The following is a 19,558-nucleotide window of genomic DNA, read 5'->3' on the forward strand; positions in this document are numbered from 1 at the left end:
AGAATTGTATCCCTTACTGATAATCTTTGAAAATTTTAATATGTTTTGCATCAATGGACACACATTATCATATATCATATCATATCATATCATATATTAAGAAGTACACATTCTTACTGCAGAAGTTGTAATTTCAAAACATACCTATCATCTCCTTTCAATCGATATTTTATGTAAAGTGCCTAAGCATTTGTTTGTTTATTTATTAAAGTTAAAACCTAATTCCCGCTATTTGAGGAGTAGTGAAAATAATGCTATGTGAACACTTTACTTAGCATACATATGCTGAGTGAAAAAAACCTTGCAGGATCAGACCAAGAGTGTGTCTAGTCCTACAGTGGCCATGGGAAACTGCATGTTACATTGCACACAGAAACACAGAATTCCTCTCCCAATGTAAAATATACAGCCCTCTGCATATTTGGGGTGGTGCAGGTGCTCTACAAAAGATCCCAAGTTTTTCCTCCTGCACCAGCATAAATATGAATGTTCATAGAGAAGGCCTTGGTTGTGAGACAACTAGAGGCAGAAAATTTCCAGAATTTTTTCTTGAGAAAGTAGCTCAAGGAACTTAAGGAGGCAGGAACTTATTTTAACTATAAACTGACTTCTTCTCAGATAGCCGTAATCTCTACAGTGGTACCTCAGGTTAAGTACTTAATTCGTTCCAGAGGTCCGTTCTTAACCTGAAACTGTTCTTAACCTGAAGCACCACTTAAGCTAATGGGGCCTCCTGCTGCAGCTGCGCCGACGGAGCCCGATTTCTGTTCTTATCCTGAAGCAAAGTTCTTAACCTGAAGCACTATTTCTGGGTTAGTGGAGTGTGTAACCTGAAGCGTATGTAACCCGAGGTATCACTGTATTTGCTGATTATTGTGAACAACTCAATGGGAGCACAGAGAAATCCTAGCAAGTCAAAAGTCTGGCCTGTTTATGGCACCAAGATGTACCCAAACAAAACAAACATCCTTACAGGAAAAAGACCCACTGCTTTCAATAAGATTCATTCAAATAAATGGTCTCACATTGATGTACTTTTGATTTAAATCTACTTCACAGTGGCTGTCTGGCACTGAATATGAAGAGGCTCTATTTTGCCTTGGTCAGGCCACATCTGGAGTACTGTTCCAGTTCTGGGCACCACAATTTAAGAAGGATATTGATAAGCTGGAATGTGTGCAGAGGACAGTGACCAAGATGATCAAGGGTCTGGAAACCATGCCTTATAAGGACTGGTTGAGAGATATGGATATGTTTAGCCTGGAGAAGAGCAGATTGAGAGGGGATACAACAGCCATCTTTGAATATCTGAAGGGCTATATAACACGGAAGATGGAACACACTTGTTTTCTGCTGTTCCAGATGGTAGGAGCAAAACCAGTGGATCCAAATTACAAGAAAGGAGATTCCAACTAAACATCAGGAAGAACCTTCTGATGGTAAGAGCTGTTTGACAGTGGAACAGACTACCTCAGAAGGCTATGGACTTTCCTTCATTGGATATTTTGAAAGAGAGGATGGATTACCATCTGTCAGAGATTCTTTAGCTGTGAATCCTGCATTGCAAGGGGGTTCAACAAGATGACCCCTGGGGTCTCTTCCAACTCTACAATTCTATGAATCTATGAAAGAGCAAGAAGTCAGGCAGGTCACCATAAGGCATACAACACTTAAACTTATATGTTTTAAAGGAAGCTGGTTGTTTAGAAAGGCAGTAAGTGTTCTGCTATGTGATGCCGAAAGTCCTGAGAACCTACATTTCACTGGGAACTGGTGTTTACCTCATCTTTAATAATTTATGTCAAAAGCCTATTAAATGTTAACTGGAAAGCTTTTGATCACTCAAGACTTTGTCTGAGGGATCACAGTTTTCGCTTCAGGACTGAATTACTAAAAACAGCTTATATGGATTATTTCAAAAAACAGCCTTGATCCAACATTCAAATTTGGCTGGTGTCAGTCTTAAGATATTTTCATATCTGAGTAGAAAAATTAAAATGTAATTTCCTCTGGACTCTGGACTAGAGCTGATGTTTTTCAATCAATGCGAGGACCTGCCTTGAATAAAGGGTAGGAAGGGTAGGAAACAGCCACTACAATGAATGGAGCGCTTATGGACGCAGAATCCACGAAGTTTACATATTTCATTAAACTCTACTCCTCCCGGCTCTATATTTGACAGCTGAAATCCAATTCTTAGGTTAGGCAAAATATCATCAACACAAGCTTCATCAGATAGATTATAATACCTTTAACTTCATTTTCACTATCAAGGACAATCTGAAATGCCTCAGGAGCGAGTGCATGGCCAGCATTCACCAACAGAGACCGTTTTTTCCTCACACTAGCCTTTTGAGTCCCTTTTTTAGCCTAAACAAAGGAAATCATTTGTTATTACACAGGTAGGAGCAACAATAAAATGTGGCGGTATATCCCCGTCCCCTGAGAGATGTCAGCCACCCTCCCCTCCAAAATACATTGTTTCATTGTCCCTTCCCTCAGTTTTCTTTTCCGGCTGACACTGAAATTTTTGTGGCTACTAGATATGCTCACTCCTCAGTGAATTGTTTGTGGGTAGGAAAGCGGATTTCCTCTTAGGGTTACTTTAAAACATTTTTTTTTTTGTCTGCAAACTTTAGCATTCTCCTCAGCATACTGATACCTCCCCTCTTGGCATTCACCACCTCAGTTAGCAATTCGACAGAGGCTCACAAACCCCTATTTTATAAATGCAACTGCTACATTTATTATGTATGCTTTTTCTGGGGTCTCTTTTAAACACTATCTCTCTTCACACCCATTCTCACTCCGGGATTCATGCCAGAGAGACTACATTAGTGTCTTATGTAGCTTCGGATATTATGATTTTCTACATTATTTTGCATTTCAATTGCATTTTTCTCATTTATTGTAAGCCACCCAGAGTACATTAATGTTATGTGAAATCATACAAATGGATAAAATAAAGTAATCATGGCTCTTTACTGTTAATTAGGATTTCTGGAAAATCCTAAAAAGTGTTAAAATTATAATAATTGATGAGAGTGAGGAAATACAAACTAAATTTATTCATTTAGCATCTATCTCCCAAAATATACATTGGGCATAACCCTTTATTTTAATATCTTCAATAGGTTGCTTTGTGATGAAGAACGATCAGCTACTTATCTCAGTCAAATCTGCATCTGCTTTTTATTTGTTTTATACACACAGAGAGGGACATGAGTATCTAGTTTATAGATAGGTTATATTATTACTGATATACTTGAATAACTTCACCAGCAGTTACCTGTTCAATCATCAAGCTTGCTTGGTCTTCTAGACGCTCCAGGGGCTGGTATAACATTGTATTTAAGCTAAGCCGATTGAATGCCATTTTAAGGTATTCATGATACAGCCCCTTGTTATCAAGATAAATTGCCTTCTGCAAATGTTCCATGGCAGCCTCTATTCTGTCTCCATTTTCTTCAATGCGGGCAATTTCCATATGGACTTGGCAACGTAACAAAATCAACATGCTAGAAAACATAACCATATTCAATAAAACTATGAAGAGGTGCTTTCTTCTTATGCGATGCATCTGTATTGCAATAATGATTTATTTGGATGAAAAAACCTTTCCCTTTTCCACTTGCAGTAAGTCTGGCAAAGAGAGAGTCCATATAAATATGTATAATGATCATAAGTGGCTCTTGAAGGGCAACGACAGAACAATTTTCAAAGGATTCATGCATATGACTTAATCTACAGCATAAAATATTATCTTACAGTGAAATACCTGTGGAGTTATTATAGTCACATAGGAAGGCTAGAACACTGAGAAGCTTTGGCTCAGTGGTAAAGTCATGGGTTGTTTGTATATGCGCCAGATATCTGGTTAAAAGGATCTCTATAGAAAGACTTGGAAAAACTGCTGCCTGGAGAGCTAATGTGATAACTGTAAAATGCAGCTCCTTGATACATCAGATGCTCATACAATGGGTATCAGATCCTGTAAAACAGGCTTCCTCAGCCACGGCCCTCCAGATGCTTTTGGCCTACAACTCCCATGATTCCTAGCTAACAGGACCAGTGGTCAGGGATGATGGGAAGTGTAGTCTCAAAACATCTGGAGGGCTGAGTCTGAGGAAGCCTGCCATAAAACAACAAACACATATCAAAACCCATTTACCTGTCAATTTTCTCTAGGATTTCAGCAATAGCTAGCAATGGTCTTCGGACATGCTGTTGCAAGTTGTGCTGCAGTAATGGTAAGCAGGTATTCCACAGGGTAGCACATACCGCCTGAATAACGTTAGGGTCCTTCAGTCGAATGGCACGATTCAAAATTAGGTCAAGTTTCTGTATTGTTTTTAGCTGAGCCTACAAGTATAAAAATACACTTTGCATTGATTATAGAACAATGTTTCCTGAACTTAATCTGCAGACTAGAGGAAAGTCTGGACAGCATGTTGATAGCATCTCCCAAGAACAAAAACTGTTTTCCCATTCATAATTTGCACCATCTTATTGGTAGTGGATGCTTACCCCTTTCTGAGTGGGTGCCTGTCAAGGTCCCTTGCACTCGGCCGCCTTCCCCAGGCAGCAAGAACAGAGTGCACATGGTCAGGCGGCCGTTAGGGGATTTCCCCCTGGCCACCGGGACCTCTGGCTTGAATTCCCGCCGGCTGCTGCATCTCAAATGGGCCAATCAGTGGCCTCTCCTGGGGGGGGGGGTGCCTCACAGGCCAAGAGTGCATTGGCTGCATGCATGTCCTCACAGCCAGTGGGTTATAAAAGCCGGCAGCACTGTCCTGCAGTAGTAATATACTGATTATGAGGCATAGCACATGAGTTACAGAAATCTGTCTTGCAATTTTCTATGACAACAGTTATTGACCAGCAGACCTCCAGCTTTGGGGCACACTTCCCTATCTTTCCTCTGTAACAATGTTTCATGATTTGGGAGAAAGACACAGAAGGAAAGGGGGGACGGGACCCAAATCCTATGTGGAAGGGGGAGATTTCTCTCCGAAGCAGTGTCAATTAAGGAACAAACATACCTCAACAACACTTTTAGCATAAGTTGCAATTCTAGGCCCAAGTTTCTGGACTTCACAATCGCATTCCAAGCAGTCCAATTCAATTTCTCTTGCTGGATCCTATTAATATAAGCATATTTTTCACCCAGAAATGCACATGCTCGTGATTAATCTCTGATGCAGCCCGATGTTTCATTACAGTGTTGTGCATTTGTGCTTGTAGACCTAGGGTGCTACAAGCACTCGTCAATGTCATGCGACTTCTAGAAGCACAGCTGTCTTTGTCTGTTGCAGTAAATGCCACAAAGAGGCTTGTGGCACCTTAAAAACAAACTGATCCATTATAGCATAAGTTTTCATGGACTAGAATCTACTTTATCAGATGCACAATGCGTTATCTTCGGTTGGAATTGTTTCTGCCTTATACACACAATTATAGTACATGCATTGTGGCGGAGCCATCCTTCTGACACTGGTATTGTTGCTATTTACCTGGGCAGGGCAAGGGAAGGTGAGGGTTGAGTGGCAGAGGACACTTGGGTTGAACTATTGTGCAGATAGATAATTTCAGACTGCCATCTAATTTGCTGCTACATCCCTGCAATCTTAAAGAGCCTTTGATCTGTGATGATGTTGTATGATAACAAGGATGTGGGCATCTCCCTGTGCTGATATGTATTATCGGTGTATCAATACTTAACATTTAATATAAACAGTGCAAAGGGGATAGGTTAAGAATCTACAAGAATAAGGGGATGTCCCCCTTTCCACCCTCTATAGTATCAGCACCATGGGCTTTGCGGGGAGGTAAGAACATACTGTTTGTTGTGGCTAAATAGAATTATCTTGTATGATAGGAGTTGTGAGAATTAACCACATTGGAATGTATCCAGCTAAGTTATGTTCAGAGTTGTTGTTTAGTCATTTAGTCATGTCTGTCTCTTCGTGACCCCGTGGACCAGAGCACGCCAGGCACTCCTGTCTTCCACTGCCTCCCACAGTTTGGTCAAACTCATGTTAGTAGCTTTGAGAACACTGTCCAACCATCTTGTGTTCAGAGTAGACTCATTGAAATTAACAAGTCCATTAATTTGGTCTACTCAGAGCATAACTTAGTTGGAAACAGCCCATGATTTCCATCACAAACACAGCTGAGGATAATGGCCCACTGGGTCAAACAGGATAGCCAGTCCTTGCAAAACTTTCTCAATTTTAAATATGTAGATATACAGCAAAATACTAATTTATTTCCAATAATATATTCTCTCCTTACTTTTTGCAATTAATTGTTCTTTAGGGAGCAATGACTTTAATTGTCTCTGATAATAGCTCTAGGACTGGAATCTTTTCCTCTTTGTTCAGCTTGACACTCATACAAGAATAAAAAATAATGATAAAACAAAGTAATTCAAAAAAGAATTTCCTGACACTCACGGTAATCTTATATTTGAACAGGTCGCTTAAACATAAAGATGCAATAGGTATACAATTTAGTTTCAAGCAAAGTCGAGCCAATTCCAGCAGCAAGGAAATTCTGGAAAAGTAGAAAATAAAACCAAATGGGATAGAAGTAGTGTTGGCAAAGAAATCACTTATTGCTTATTTATTACTATAAACCTAAAATGACAGTATGTTAAAATCTGGCATCAAATCCCCAGCCCAGGGAAATCTCTTAAATTTCTAAAAAGCACAATCCCACCTCCAAACAAATTATCTGAGAAAGGAAGAAAAGGGGCATGTAGCCCAGCAAGCCAGTTACCAGAGTCAGCTGTTCAAAAAGGAGTGAATGGATGCTGCAATATGAAACAAGAGGTTAAGAAGAGAGCCATGGATAAAACAGCAAACCCCCACCCCAAATACAGTGGAATGAACATAAAGGGAAATGTAATGAATTACTTAAGAAGACTGAACATTTTCCGAAATAATGGGAGCAGAGTCCCCAATTGGGTTCTACTGTGATCCCTCCATGCACATATGGTTATGCGCATGGGAAGCTCTGCACTTGTTATTTCCATATTCAATTCTCCCTCCCACCCCAGGACTCCAGCTGTGACTTTGTTTGAGCTTGAAGTAAACTCCAATGTTGGACTTGAGTTGGACAGGGAAGGCTGGAGGGAGGAAAACACAAGCACACAGGCCTTCCACTCCGGGTAATGGCTAGCATATGGCAAGGAGGGAGAGAGATGCATGAAACCCTCATCACCATTGGTGCTGGGAGGGATTGTGCCCCAAGGACAAATTACGAAAGATCTTTGGACCAATAGAGCTTTAATACAGCATGGGAGACACTCTGTCAACTCTCATCTTCTTGGCATGGATGTAAGATAAATAGCAAATTCTTATGTTTTTAAAAAGAGCTTCTAGAGTTTTGCTAACACATGCAACTTACCTATCTTTACGGTTTAATTTCTTTCTAGAGCCTTTCAAAATTCCGTATATTGTTTTCAACTCAGTATCAACGTCTTGAGGAATCTCATTTTTATCTAACTGCCTGCAATTATTTTATAATGCAATGATTACTAACAGAAGAACATCTCAAAACCTATTAAACAATCAACCTTTCCCCCTCTAACACAAGCAGGATTTGTGAATACAGTACAGTATGGGTTTTTTAAAAAAATTACCTAAAATAAATCAAAAGTCAATTTGACCTGTCTTCTAAGACAATAGGCCTTGGCAAACAAAAGTTACACTCCAAGCAATCTCATTTTTCATAAGAGCATGCCAAATTCCATTCCATTCAGGAAACCAGAAGAGCTGAGTGTGGAGGGAAGGCTCTGAGTGCTTTATTCTTATATGGAGGATCATCACAGTAGCTATCTCAGCAAACATTTATGACTGACCCTCTATAAGACAGATCTGCAGCATGTCACTCATCTGCTCATCTAAGTTGAGTAACAATTCAGGCCAACACCTGAATAACAAGCTACCCAGGACACTGCTGCTGGATGTGCCTGCAACTATTTCACAGAGAGAAAAGGGGATGGGGTTAATTCTGCAAGGCAATTGTTCCATACTTCTATGTTGAACTGCACTAGCAGTTTTTCTTCCACTCATGTCTTTCTGGATTGCAGCCCACCTCTAGAATTTGGGTGGTATCCAATGCACTTGCTCTATTAGCACAAAGATTTCCATTTGAGCTGCTGAACTCCCTGCCTCCTCTCCCCAGATCTTTTCTGGAAGGTTGAGAGGAAATCCAGAAGATATTTAGGGAGCAAGCAGGAAAAAGAGAGGGTGGCAAAATTCCACTGTGTATCCAAAATTTCCTGTGATGACAGAATGAGTGCACTGAATATTACCCATATGGTTTAAACAAGAGCTTTCCAAACTGTGTGTCGTGACACATCAGTGTTTAGGTGTGTCATGTGAAAACTCCCCATGCTCCTCCTAGCTTAACTTCCAGTTTGCTAGTAAAACTGAATTACTGTGTCGTGAAATGATGCATGTATCAAAAGTGTGTCACCAGCATAAAAAGTTTGGAAAGCTCTGGTTTAAACAATTGAGATTCTCATCTACGTTAACTAATACTTACAACTTGATTGTTTGGATTTTATAAATAATGTTCAGATTGGCAGAACTTTCCACTTCATCTTCTATATCTAAAGCTTCCATTAGTTTGTAACGCACCTAGAAGCAATTATAAAAGTTATATCAGCATTTAAAGCAAGGAGCAAGTCAAGAAAGATTAAAATTCTTCACAACATTTTCCTGCAGGTTTAAGTTTGCAAACAATGCCATTGTCTGACATTACCACAGCAGGATCCTTAGTCTCACCAAAGACCTGAGCAACCTTAGCAGTCATGGAAGAAAAGGAGAGAAACAGGAAGCAGACTGTAGGAATAAATGGACAGGTCTCAGTAGAGGGATGTAGAAAGTGGATTCCCCAAGAATCAGCATCGGGACCTGTGCTTTTTCACTTCCTCACAAATGACTTAGAGTTAAGGGTTAACTGTGAGATAATCAAGTTTGCTGAAGATACCAAACTGTTCAGGGTGCTTAAAAGGAAGAGGCGTGTGAAGAGCTTTGAAAGGATTTCTCTAAACTGGGAGAAGGGGCAGTAAAACGGCAAATGCAGTGTAAGAAAGTGTAAAATGATGCATGTTGGTCACGGGCTGTGGGACTGATCCAGAAGAAACTTCTTATGTTTGAACATTAAGTCCTATACATTTATAAAGGCTTCACTTGGAACACAAAGCTCCCTTCCAGATGGGCTTCCAAAGTGTAGGATGCTTCTCTCCACTAAAGTGAACAAGGCGAATGACCTCAATTCTGGATTGTGACACTAGCAACTAAACATTAAGCAACGGGTGCAAATGTGAACTTACTGAATAATCTGCTATGCTACAGAGTTTTAATTCAATCTTTCTTCTGCTTATTTTGCCTATTCCAAAATGAAGCTTTATAGCAACAAACTTAAGCAACCCATTTTGCTTAATTAGATCATTTTTAACTTCCCTTTCTTATGGACTGCAGATGTACTGGAATGCTCACTTATTATGTGGTTATTACAGAAATGATTGGTGGCACTTCTGAGAGATGTAGCTCACTAGCCATTTTTCAATTGCTTTTGTAGTTTAATACCACTGCTAGGTTGCTTTTCTCAAAGGTACCTTTGAGCAGTGTATAATGCACAACCTGATTTATGTACTTTTATCTTATGGCTTTATTAATATTACATCCATGGGAAATCCAGTACATTTTTCATTTCATGAAATGTTATGCAAGATCCATTCCCCATTACCCCAAGATTGATCATGTGGAAAGAAACAAAAAGATGAAAAGAAATGGAACAGAAGGGGCGGGGGGGGGATCACCAATCGTATTAGGCATCAAATGCATACATATTTGATAATGCTCAGTGATCAGATTTAGCTAGTCATTTTTCCTAGGGAGTGTACAACAGCGCAGAACAAACAACTGCAATAGAATTCTACCAGGCTGGTTTACTTTTAGTTGTAGAATTGAACAAAGTTTTCTAGAAAGTTGGGTAACCTGAAATGGCCTTCGGTTTAAAAAAAATGGAGGGGGGAGGTGACAGCATTCAACGTATTGTCTTAAACTAATCAGGTTTATTTTCTACCTGAAAGAAATAATTTCCTGACCCACTTTGTTTCATAAACCTCTTTCGTCCAATAAACTTTTCTTGTTTGTTTGTTCGACTCCTACCTGAGACTCTAAATCATTACGTTTTCCCTCACACAAGTCCCCCACTAGATAATCTGTGGTAAATTGTAGAAATTTGTGCAATGGGTGTACTCTGAGGTGGGTGCACTATCTTTAATAGGGAGCAGTAAGTGGGAGTGGATCCACCGCCTTATTAATTGGTGGTATTAAGTGGTGGGTCTGCTACAGCATGTGGTCCCCAGAGGTTTCCCCAAAGAGAATGAAGCCCTTGGGCTGAAAAAATGTCCTCCACCGCTACAATAGGAAACCATATGATTCCTATGTTGATTAACAGAAGTTACCATTATTGAAAATATTTGTTTATATCTCCCTGGAACATATTCTTTAATAAACGCTGCTGCAGTTGACGAAAATTCTATAGCTTCTTGCGTTCTGGAAGCATCCAGGAAACACTCAAGCAACTCTCTGAAACAGAAACAAAATGATGTTTATTGTTAACACAATTGTGCAAGGTGTTTATAAATGAGCAATGTTACAAAATCACTATATCTCATTTGAAAGCTGCAAAAGACCATTCGTTTATTAAGGTGCTCACATCCAAAGGAATGCACAGACATAGCAGCCTATTCTGATTTACCTGCTGCAAGTGTAACCTTTAGCTTCCATTCCAGGCTCCTTTTCAAATTGCTAGCCATCTGAGGCACTCTTGCATTGATAATCATATGAGTTTTTGTTGATTTCATCTGCATACAAGCTTACAAAATGATACAATCACCATCTTAGAAAAGGCATAGGGTAGGATGAAAGCCTCTTGTAAGACAGCACCTGCCATCAGCAGTTTTGACAGGGCTCCTTATTTAAAATGATGAACTTTTTTAAAAAAATGTTACCCAGTTAATCAGGGCAGCTTTTACTCAATCAAAATGTTTTAAAATAGATTAATCCAACCAACCAGTTGTTCAAAAGTTCCAGCCCTATAAAATGTATTTTTCTCTTTTCTGTAAGATATATTTTTTCTTTTTTCAGTAAAATGTATTTTACTTTTTATCCTTCCTTGTATGTTCTAAGAAGCTTTAAAATATTTTTTTTGTCAGTTTGTTTTTTGCCAGCACTGCATCGGTCAAATTGCTAACTTAAGTTTCCTTTAGGTAACTGACATTTTTGATAGGTTAGATAAATGAACTTGCACTCAAATAATAAGATCTGTGCTTAACATGATTCTCCAAAAAAAGGGGGGGGGGAGAAGAAGGACTGAGCAGGGAAGCTAAGAAGCAGTCTTGATGCACTCCTCCTGTCATCTCAAATTCCCTCAATACTTCAATTTGCTTGCTGATTCTAAAGTTATTCCAGCAGAATACTATATTAACAGTCTATTTTAAATTAAACCCTTTGTTTAATCAATGTTGACCGTAAGGGTGAAAGTCCGATGAATGCAGACAGACTTAAGTTTAGAAATCTGAGCCAGCATTGATTGGCTGGAACTTTTTAGCCAGTTCCATTTCTTTTCTCTTTTATTTCCCTCCAGAGGAAATGTTTTGAGCCTATGAAGAGCCATTACAATCATCTCAGAAATACCATCAGTTTTCTTTCCCTTCCATCAGTCAACACCATGTCCTCCAGTAGTTTCATTTGAAAGAGACAGTAATCTGATTGGCAATAAAAGACCAACAAGTCTCATCCGTTTAGTTCAATGAAAACTGACAAGGACAAAGGCTCCAGTGTGCAGTTGGCATCTCTGCCAAGGCAAAGCATATGTGTGTCAAGAGAAAAAGGAAGCTATGCTACAATCTAGGCATATGGAAGGAAGGAAAAGAAGCCAGAAATCAATCTGAAATTTGCAAATACACAATGAACCATGATCTCCTGCAATATAATGGACTGCTAGGATTTCCCTAAATTAAAGTAGGAAAGACCATTCTGTAATTTTGCCAAAGACTGGCTACTTCTGGATCAGCAAAAAGCAGGAGGGGGGAGCTTTAGCTGCTTGTAGTCCTTCGGCGCACAAAATGAAAATGCATTAAAGTATGATCAGTATACTTATTTCTTATTTATTTTTTATTTATTACGTTTCTATTTCGCAAACACCCCAATGCTTCAACAATACAATTAAAACATCTAAAATACTCCGTTATGTCAATGTTGGGTAGCGTTGAGGAACGGCGGCATCCTGCTGGTCCCCCAGCCTCTCCAGCTGGGATCCCGACTGATGGGAGACATTGCTGGAGTGTTTGAATCGGACCTGGCTGCAAATTGGCCAATAGCGGCTAGGTCAAGGGGCAGGCACTCCTGGGAGTGGGCCTGACTGACTCCCTTGAGGACTTCACTCAGGTCCACTCCCAGAGTATCTAAAGAGTGTCGGGCCTCATACCTGGCACTTTGAATCTCTCTCCCACCCTTGCTATAGTTAGACTGGCTCCTGCCCATCATGAAGGTAGTGTTCGTTTTCAGACTTTACTATGGATTACAATTGTTTGCTGCATTTGGTGCTCAGGAGGAATTTGTTCTTTGGGTCAATTGGCTGACCTGGGGGTTTTGCCTACCTTATAGTGACAACATTAGTGGGTAAGGCATTGGGTAAAAGTCATGGTTGGAGGGGAGGTTTTAAGGCTTTGCCTGCCCCTCCAAGGGAATGGGGTATCGCATTAAAGGGATCCTGGTGGAGGTGCTGCTGTCTGGACACCGAGATGGGGGATAGGGCCATATCTCTCCTCAAAACTGATTTTTGTGGGAAGTCCCAATTTAATGTATGTCATAGGACTCCCTCGCCACAGATTCGACCCCTGGAAGAATCAACCAGCAGGCGGGCTGGTTGAAATGGTTATACCCAAAGCCTAAGCCTAAGCCATGTACATCTTTAATCAATGAAGTTGTGGCCTAATTTAAACCAAACAATGTTGTCATGAGTGGTCATTTAATGGATGGGGGGACAGTGGGTTATGGCGTCTTGGCATGTGAGCAACGAAAAGCAAACTTCCAAAACCATCCAGATACTCTTGCAGCTAAGAATCCCAGAGTTTCCAAGAACAATATCTTTCAGCCATCAATCATCTGGGTAAAAATGAATGTTTTTATATTTCCATGTTGTGGGATACCCTTCCAGCATAAATTCAGCCAGGATCCTTGCTACTAATTTTCAAGAGTCACTTGAAGACCTTTTGATGCTAACAGGCCTATTCAGTTGTTTAAATTTCCTCATTTCTACGATAGTTTTGTATTGCTTTAATGGTATTTTATGTTCTTACTGTATCTGCATATGTTGATATATACCAGCTTGGTATTATATACAAATGAGAGGTTTAGAAGCATTTTATACAGAAAGAAAGAAAGAAACTTCAACTTGCATCATCAGTTCCGCAGTCCAGTCCTTGTCTTGCTCAATGGGATGTTTCAGTGCAGGCACAATCTGATAGAGGCTTGGAATAAGATAGTGGCGGAACCCAGGCTTAAGAAATGGCCTTACAATCCTCCAGTATATAACGGAAGCATTATGTATCAAAAAATAGTACCTGGAATAAAATAGAGTACACATTATGATATTGTGGAAGGATGAAATGGACTTGGGGTTTCTTTGCCCCACCAAGTTTTTGCTGTCAACTTCACTGCATCGTCTATTTAATGGATGGCCAACCTGAGGCAAGTGGCCCATGCAAGGTGGTCTGTGTGACAGACCTGAAATGAACATAAAGCTGGGCGGATTCCAGCCAATTATTAAAATACAGTAATTCATCAAATATTAAAAGCTTCCCTAAACAGGGCTGCCTTCAGATGTCTTCTAAAAGTTGGATAGTTGTTTATTTCTTTGACATCTGGTGGGAGGGCATTCCACAGGGCAGGCACCACTACTGAGAAGACCGCTCTGCCTGGTTCCCTGTAACTTCACATCTCACAGTGAGGGAACCGCCGGAAGGCCCTCAAAGCTGGACCTCAGCATCTGGACTGAACAATGGGGGTGGAGACGCTCCTTCAGGTATACTGGGCCGAGGCTGTTTAGGGCTGTAAAGGTCAGCACCAACGCTTTGAATTGTGCTCAGAAACGTACTCGGAGCCAATGTAGGTTTTTCAGGACCGGTGTTAAGTAGTCTTGGCGGCCATTCCCAGTCACCAGTCTAGCTGCAGCATTCTGGATTAGTTGTAGTTTCCAATGTTTACTCTCTAGGTTTTAATGTTGCCGGTGGCCGTTATGCAGCTTTATTTTCACATAAGCTTCTAATTTCTGCAATTTTCAAGTGACTGAAATCCTCCTTGCTACTCATTTGTATCCTATAGTCATGGACTATTATGTTTAATATAAAAGTAAGGACTAGTAAAGGTATCTTAATTTGGGAGGATGGATCCCATTTGATCGAATACAGACATGATCTTCATTGTTTTGCTGCAACACGTCAGCTCTGAACTAAAATAGCAAATATATTAATCACTGTTTGGGGTGCATTTTTGAAAACTGTGATACAATGATTCAATGCAATCTTCCGCACTGTGATATCATTGTTCTAGTCAAGAACCATAGTTCAGAAATATTGCATGATGGAAACAGAGAAACCCACAAAGAATGCCCCAAATGGAAACCAAATAAAAAGGACTTACCTTGCGTTACCTAATGCAAAGTCTACTACTTTCAGCAAATGTACAATGAATTTGTCAAATTGTTCCTAAAACAAAACAATATATATATATATTAAAAAACTGGGAATGACTCAAAGCCTTTATTACTGACTTAGCATGACTTGTAACGTCTATGCACTCTATTTTTTTTTATTTAAAAAACCCCATCCTATCCAACAACATAATTTTCTGTATCCTTCAGAAAGGCTTTTCATGGGGTGCATGGGGGGGGATGGAAAATAACTGGTTCCAAAGATTTATTTTTTCTTAGAAGGCAAGTCATACTGTTTACTATATAACATGGAATTTTGCCTTCACCTGATCACAACAAAAGAACAGCCTTAAAATCAACACCCAAACTCACAGTACATGCTCACCAAATTATCAGTAGACACAGGGGTATATAATTGGCTCTTGCACAAATATGCTCTACCCAAAAACTGGTTAACTGGAGGTTTTCCTTTAAAATACATTCGTAGACAGTCATCGCTCATTTCCGGAAAACCCATCTAAAATTAAACAGATTTCAGTTTTAAATTAAGATGAACAAACACCTCATAAAGTAAAAAGGGGCGTATTGTTACAAAAGGGGCATATTGTTACCTTATAAGCCTGTTCTGCAGACATGACATACAAGTCAAAAGAGAAACTCTCCAAGGCATCAAGAGCTGATTTCCCATCATTCGCTGATTTGATCAATTTGTAAGCACTCTTCAGCGCTTCGACATCTTGAAAATAAAATTTTAATTAGACAGAAAATAATATAACCATTTCGAATTTCATAATCTAAACAATCAGACATAGCCAAGCAAAATGCAATCCTATACTCCTCAGTCTCATTAAGTTCAATGGGACTTACTCCCAAGTAAGTATGTATAGGATTGCATCCTATCACAGTAAACAGTTTTGGACTATCAATATGTATCAGGGCAAATCTGCATGATCATTAACTAGGATTTGTTTTGATCTGATGTTTTCTGTAGTGTCAGTTCCAGCAAAATATAAATGTGATAAAGCAGTTCTCTGAGCAGTTCTCCACAAGCCTTGACTTGAACCAGTGCTGTTTTTCTAGAAAATTAGGTGCTGGAACTCATCATGAACCCTTGTTCTCTTATAATGGCAATGGAACCCACCTGAGATGTGCCGGAATTGAGTTCTGGCTGAAAAAAGCCCATATGATTTGCATGCAATAAGTCCCAGTTTCAACTCCTCACACCTCCTATTAAAATATTTCTGAAAGCAGGTCTGTGAAAGATGCTTGTCTGAGACAGTTACTGCCAGTCAGAGTAGACAATGCTGGCTAGAAGGATCAATTGCCTGTTGCAGCATAAGATGCAGCTGCACAGTTCAGGTGTGACTTTCAATGCACCATCTATTGCGGTGTCGCCAATAGTCTAAGGTGTGGCAAATCATTCAGACCGCACCACATGCAAGCCACCACAAAACATGAGCCAAAACAAAATGAGAAATATTTTTGATCGTGGAAACTGGGTGTCAGTTCCCTAAGAGGAGCAACCATAACATACCACTCTTAAGACTTGCTATTTCTATGCTGCCAGTGGGGGTATACCATAGCTCAGCATGCCTGAAATTGGATTCAGCATACTATGATATCAGGATATTCTGAAATATGTATGCACTCTATATGTAAAATAAATAGACATAAGGCTATATAGGGCAAAGCACAGTTAGAATAATGGAATCATAGAATCATAGAGTTGGAAGGGAACCGAGGGTCATCTAGTCCAACCCCCTGCAACCTGCCCACAGCTGTGTGTAGTGTAGTCCCTAGGTGGGCTCAAGCCATCAACTTTCTGGTTAACATCTCTCTCTCTCTCCGTCCCCCACTCTCTGTGGCTTTTTATCTAAACAGAAAGAATTGTATTATACATGGGATTTTATTACACAGCGATAGCAGCAATCCTATGCACATTTACCTAGGAATGCCCCAATCTGTATTTAGGAGTATCTGTATCTATGGGGAGAGTACCTAGTCTATTTGAGTATGTGGAAAAGAAAGAGTCAACATTATACATCTTTAAAAAAGAGAAAGATGGTTAGTAACATTTACCTTGATGTCTCTCAGCATCTGACAGGTGCTGCCTGATTGCTATCTCCATATCTTCTTAGTTGTAACTTTGCCCTAAATCTGCTAGCAGGAAAGTAATAAAACAAAACAATATTAAATATAAACAAGTTTTTAAAAAGTTGACAGCAATGAACACAAACTTCTAAAAAGTTTTACATTTTGGTTGCCTGTTTCATAACTTTTCCACATTCACTCTTTCACCCACTCTATAGGAGACCACAGTAACTATGGCTCCAATCCTACATACACTTATATGAAAGTAAATTGCATTACGGTGCAATCCTATACATGCTTACCCAAAAGTAAGTCCTACTTAGTGCAATGGGTCTTACTCCCAAGTGAGTGATTTTTGGATTGCAGCCTTTGTAGTTTACATGAGATCAGGCCACAAGGCTGCACATTCACATTTACTCAAGAGTAAGCCCACTGATGGGACACAGGTGGCGCTGTGGTCTAAACCACTGAGCCTCTTAGGCCTGCCGATCAGAAGGTCAGCAGTTTGAATCCCCGCGATGGAGTGAGCTCCAGTTGCTTGATCCCAGCTCCTGCCAGCCTAGCAGTTTGAAAGCATGCCAGTGCAAGTAGATAAATAGGTACCACTGCAGTGGGAAGGTAAACGGCATTTCCGTGCGCTGCTCTGGTTTTGGTGTTCCGTTACGCCAGAAGCGGCTTAGTCATGCCGGCCACATGACCTGGAAAAATTGTCTGCGGACAAACACCGGCTACCTCGGCCTGTAAAGTGAGATGAGCACCGTAACCCCAGAGTTGTCTGTGACTGGACTTAACTGTCAGGGGTCCTTTACCTTTACCATTTTAAGCCCACTGATAGATGCAAAGGACTAGGTCTGCTTTGAAAACTTGCAAAAACAAAAGTGCCATGGTACCGAAGACATTTGTAAGCTTCCTAAACTCAAAGCTGTTTACATTGTTGGTGTCATTTTTTCATTAAAAAAGCACAACTGCAACCATTCATAATTCAACAAAAGCAGCTTAGCAATGAAAAAATAACACACACACACACACACACACACACAAACACGCACATTGCAATATATAATACATATATGTATGTATATATGTGTGTGTATACAGTATATGTATGTGTGTGTATTATTGATATATATATATATATATATATATATATATATATATACATATACATATACATATACTGTATATATATATATACACACACACACTGCTATATATATATATATATGGACGATTCCCCCCCCCCCCGGTTTCACTACCAACCTGGTTTCCCTCCTGCCTCGCCCTCCGCCTGCTAACATGCTATTGCCCCTCTGGAACCCCAGGAGCAACTTCAAGCCCGCCGCTCTTCCGCGTCCCTCGGTCTCCTAGCAACGCGCCACCGGCAACCGAGTCACTCTCATGCCCGCCCACTGCCCTACGGGTCCCTGCGCAAGTCACAATTCCCTCGCAAGCGCAACGTCCCCGTCCCCCCCCACCGTGGCCCGCGACGCTAGTAGGCAGAGCCGTGCGTCTTCCGTTGTCTGAATGGGAAGTTGCCGCGTTCTCATAGAATAAGCGGGGGAAGAGGAGCAGGAAGGAAGAAGAAAACAAAACAAAAATAACGGGGAGGAATCCAACCTGAAACAAAAGGGAAGTCCCCGCACTTCCCAAATCAAGCTTATTTCGTGTGAAGCGCTCTTGAGTTTCTGTAGCGCTGCCTGTGCAAATTCGAATTTGTGTGTGATGTGTCCATATTGCAGATTGGAGAATGCTAGTGGTGGGACTAATGTCACCGTCCCTGCGTAATCTACTGCTGCACCTTTATTTATTCATCCAGTTGCACCTTTATTATGTAATCTAGTGTTGCTCGGGGTCAGGCAAAGGCTGAGAGAAAGAAGCAAAGAACAAACTAGGAAGGTGGCCCAGTGCTAGTATTAGAGGCTAGAGGCGAGGCTTGCGATTTCCAGCCCGTAAACGCTGCTCAGGTTTCAGTCTGCTTAACTTGCGACCTCGGAATCCTGTCCAGCCCAATCCAGAAGTCTTGACCTGCGTGCAACTGTCATTCAAGGACAGACTGCCTCCAGTGGAGGTAAAACATAGCCATCGCGGCCAATAGTCGTTGACAGCCTTATTCTTCGTGAATTTGTCTAATCTTCTTTTTAAGGCTATCCCAAGTTGGTCATCGCTACCTCTCGTGAGAGCGAGTTGTACAGTTTATCTGTGCCCTGCAAGAAGAAGGGAAGAAGATTCATCTGCCCTGAGTCTTCCAACATTCAACTTCATTCAGTGGCGTAGCGTGGGTTGTCAGCATCCGGGGCAAGGCAAGTAATTTGCGCCCCCTGGCCCGTGGATTTGCGCCCCCTAACCCGTGGATTTGCGCACCCTAACCCTAACCCCCAGATGTTGCGCCCGGTGAGGCTGGCCCCCCCTGCACCCCACCCCCCACGCTACGCCACTGACTTCATTGGATGGTCCCAATTTCTACTATTTTAAGAGAGGGAGAAAAACTTTCCTCTATCCACTTTCTCCACTCCATGCATCCTTTATGCAAATTACTGTATCATAGCTCCTCTCATTTGCCTTTTCTCTAAACTAAAAAGCCCTGTATATTTTAGGCTTTTCTCATGGGGGGGGGGCATTGCTTCACCCCTTTCATTGTTTTGGTTATCCTTTTCTCAACCATTTCCAGCTTCTTTATTTTATATTTTATGAAAATCCAAAAAGTGTATACAAAATACTCCAAAAATAG

The 19,558-nt window shown here is 40.7% G+C and overlaps 1 protein-coding gene across 2 annotated transcripts in view; it reads right to left on the reverse strand.

Annotated features, from left to right (window-relative positions):
* CFAP46 (cilia and flagella associated protein 46) overlaps window positions 1–18,199 on the reverse strand; it is an 87,184-nt gene extending 68,985 nt beyond the window's left edge. Inside the window, exons 1-14 of one of the 2 annotated variants that reach the window (XM_081189441.1) lie at window positions 18,091–18,199; window positions 16,819–16,896; window positions 15,351–15,475; window positions 15,125–15,256; window positions 14,730–14,794; window positions 13,483–13,651; window positions 10,487–10,606; window positions 8,554–8,648; window positions 7,411–7,512; window positions 6,456–6,555; window positions 5,043–5,141; window positions 4,172–4,362; window positions 3,290–3,518; window positions 2,250–2,370 (exon numbers count right to left, since the gene is read on the reverse strand). In XM_081189441.1, the coding sequence (XP_081045567.1) occupies window positions 2,250–2,370; window positions 3,290–3,518; window positions 4,172–4,362; window positions 5,043–5,141; window positions 6,456–6,555; window positions 7,411–7,512; window positions 8,554–8,648; window positions 10,487–10,606; window positions 13,483–13,651; window positions 14,730–14,794; window positions 15,125–15,256; window positions 15,351–15,475; window positions 16,819–16,867 (1,597 nt within the window). In that variant the 5' untranslated portion in view covers window positions 16,868–16,896; window positions 18,091–18,199. Of the gene's footprint in view, window positions 1–2,249; window positions 2,371–3,289; window positions 3,519–4,171; window positions 4,363–5,042; window positions 5,142–6,455; window positions 6,556–7,410; window positions 7,513–8,553; window positions 8,649–10,486; window positions 10,607–13,482; window positions 13,652–14,729; window positions 14,795–15,124; window positions 15,257–15,350; window positions 15,476–16,818; window positions 16,900–18,090 lie in introns of both variants that reach the window. The other variant, XM_081189440.1, reaches the window with a different exon arrangement.
* Between the last annotated feature and the right edge of the window lie 1,359 nt (window positions 18,200–19,558).

The sequence above is a fragment of the Podarcis bocagei genome (genome assembly GCF_964188305.1).
Source record: "Podarcis bocagei genome assembly, chromosome: 4".
Lineage (NCBI taxonomy): Eukaryota > Metazoa > Chordata > Lepidosauria > Squamata > Lacertidae > Podarcis > Podarcis bocagei.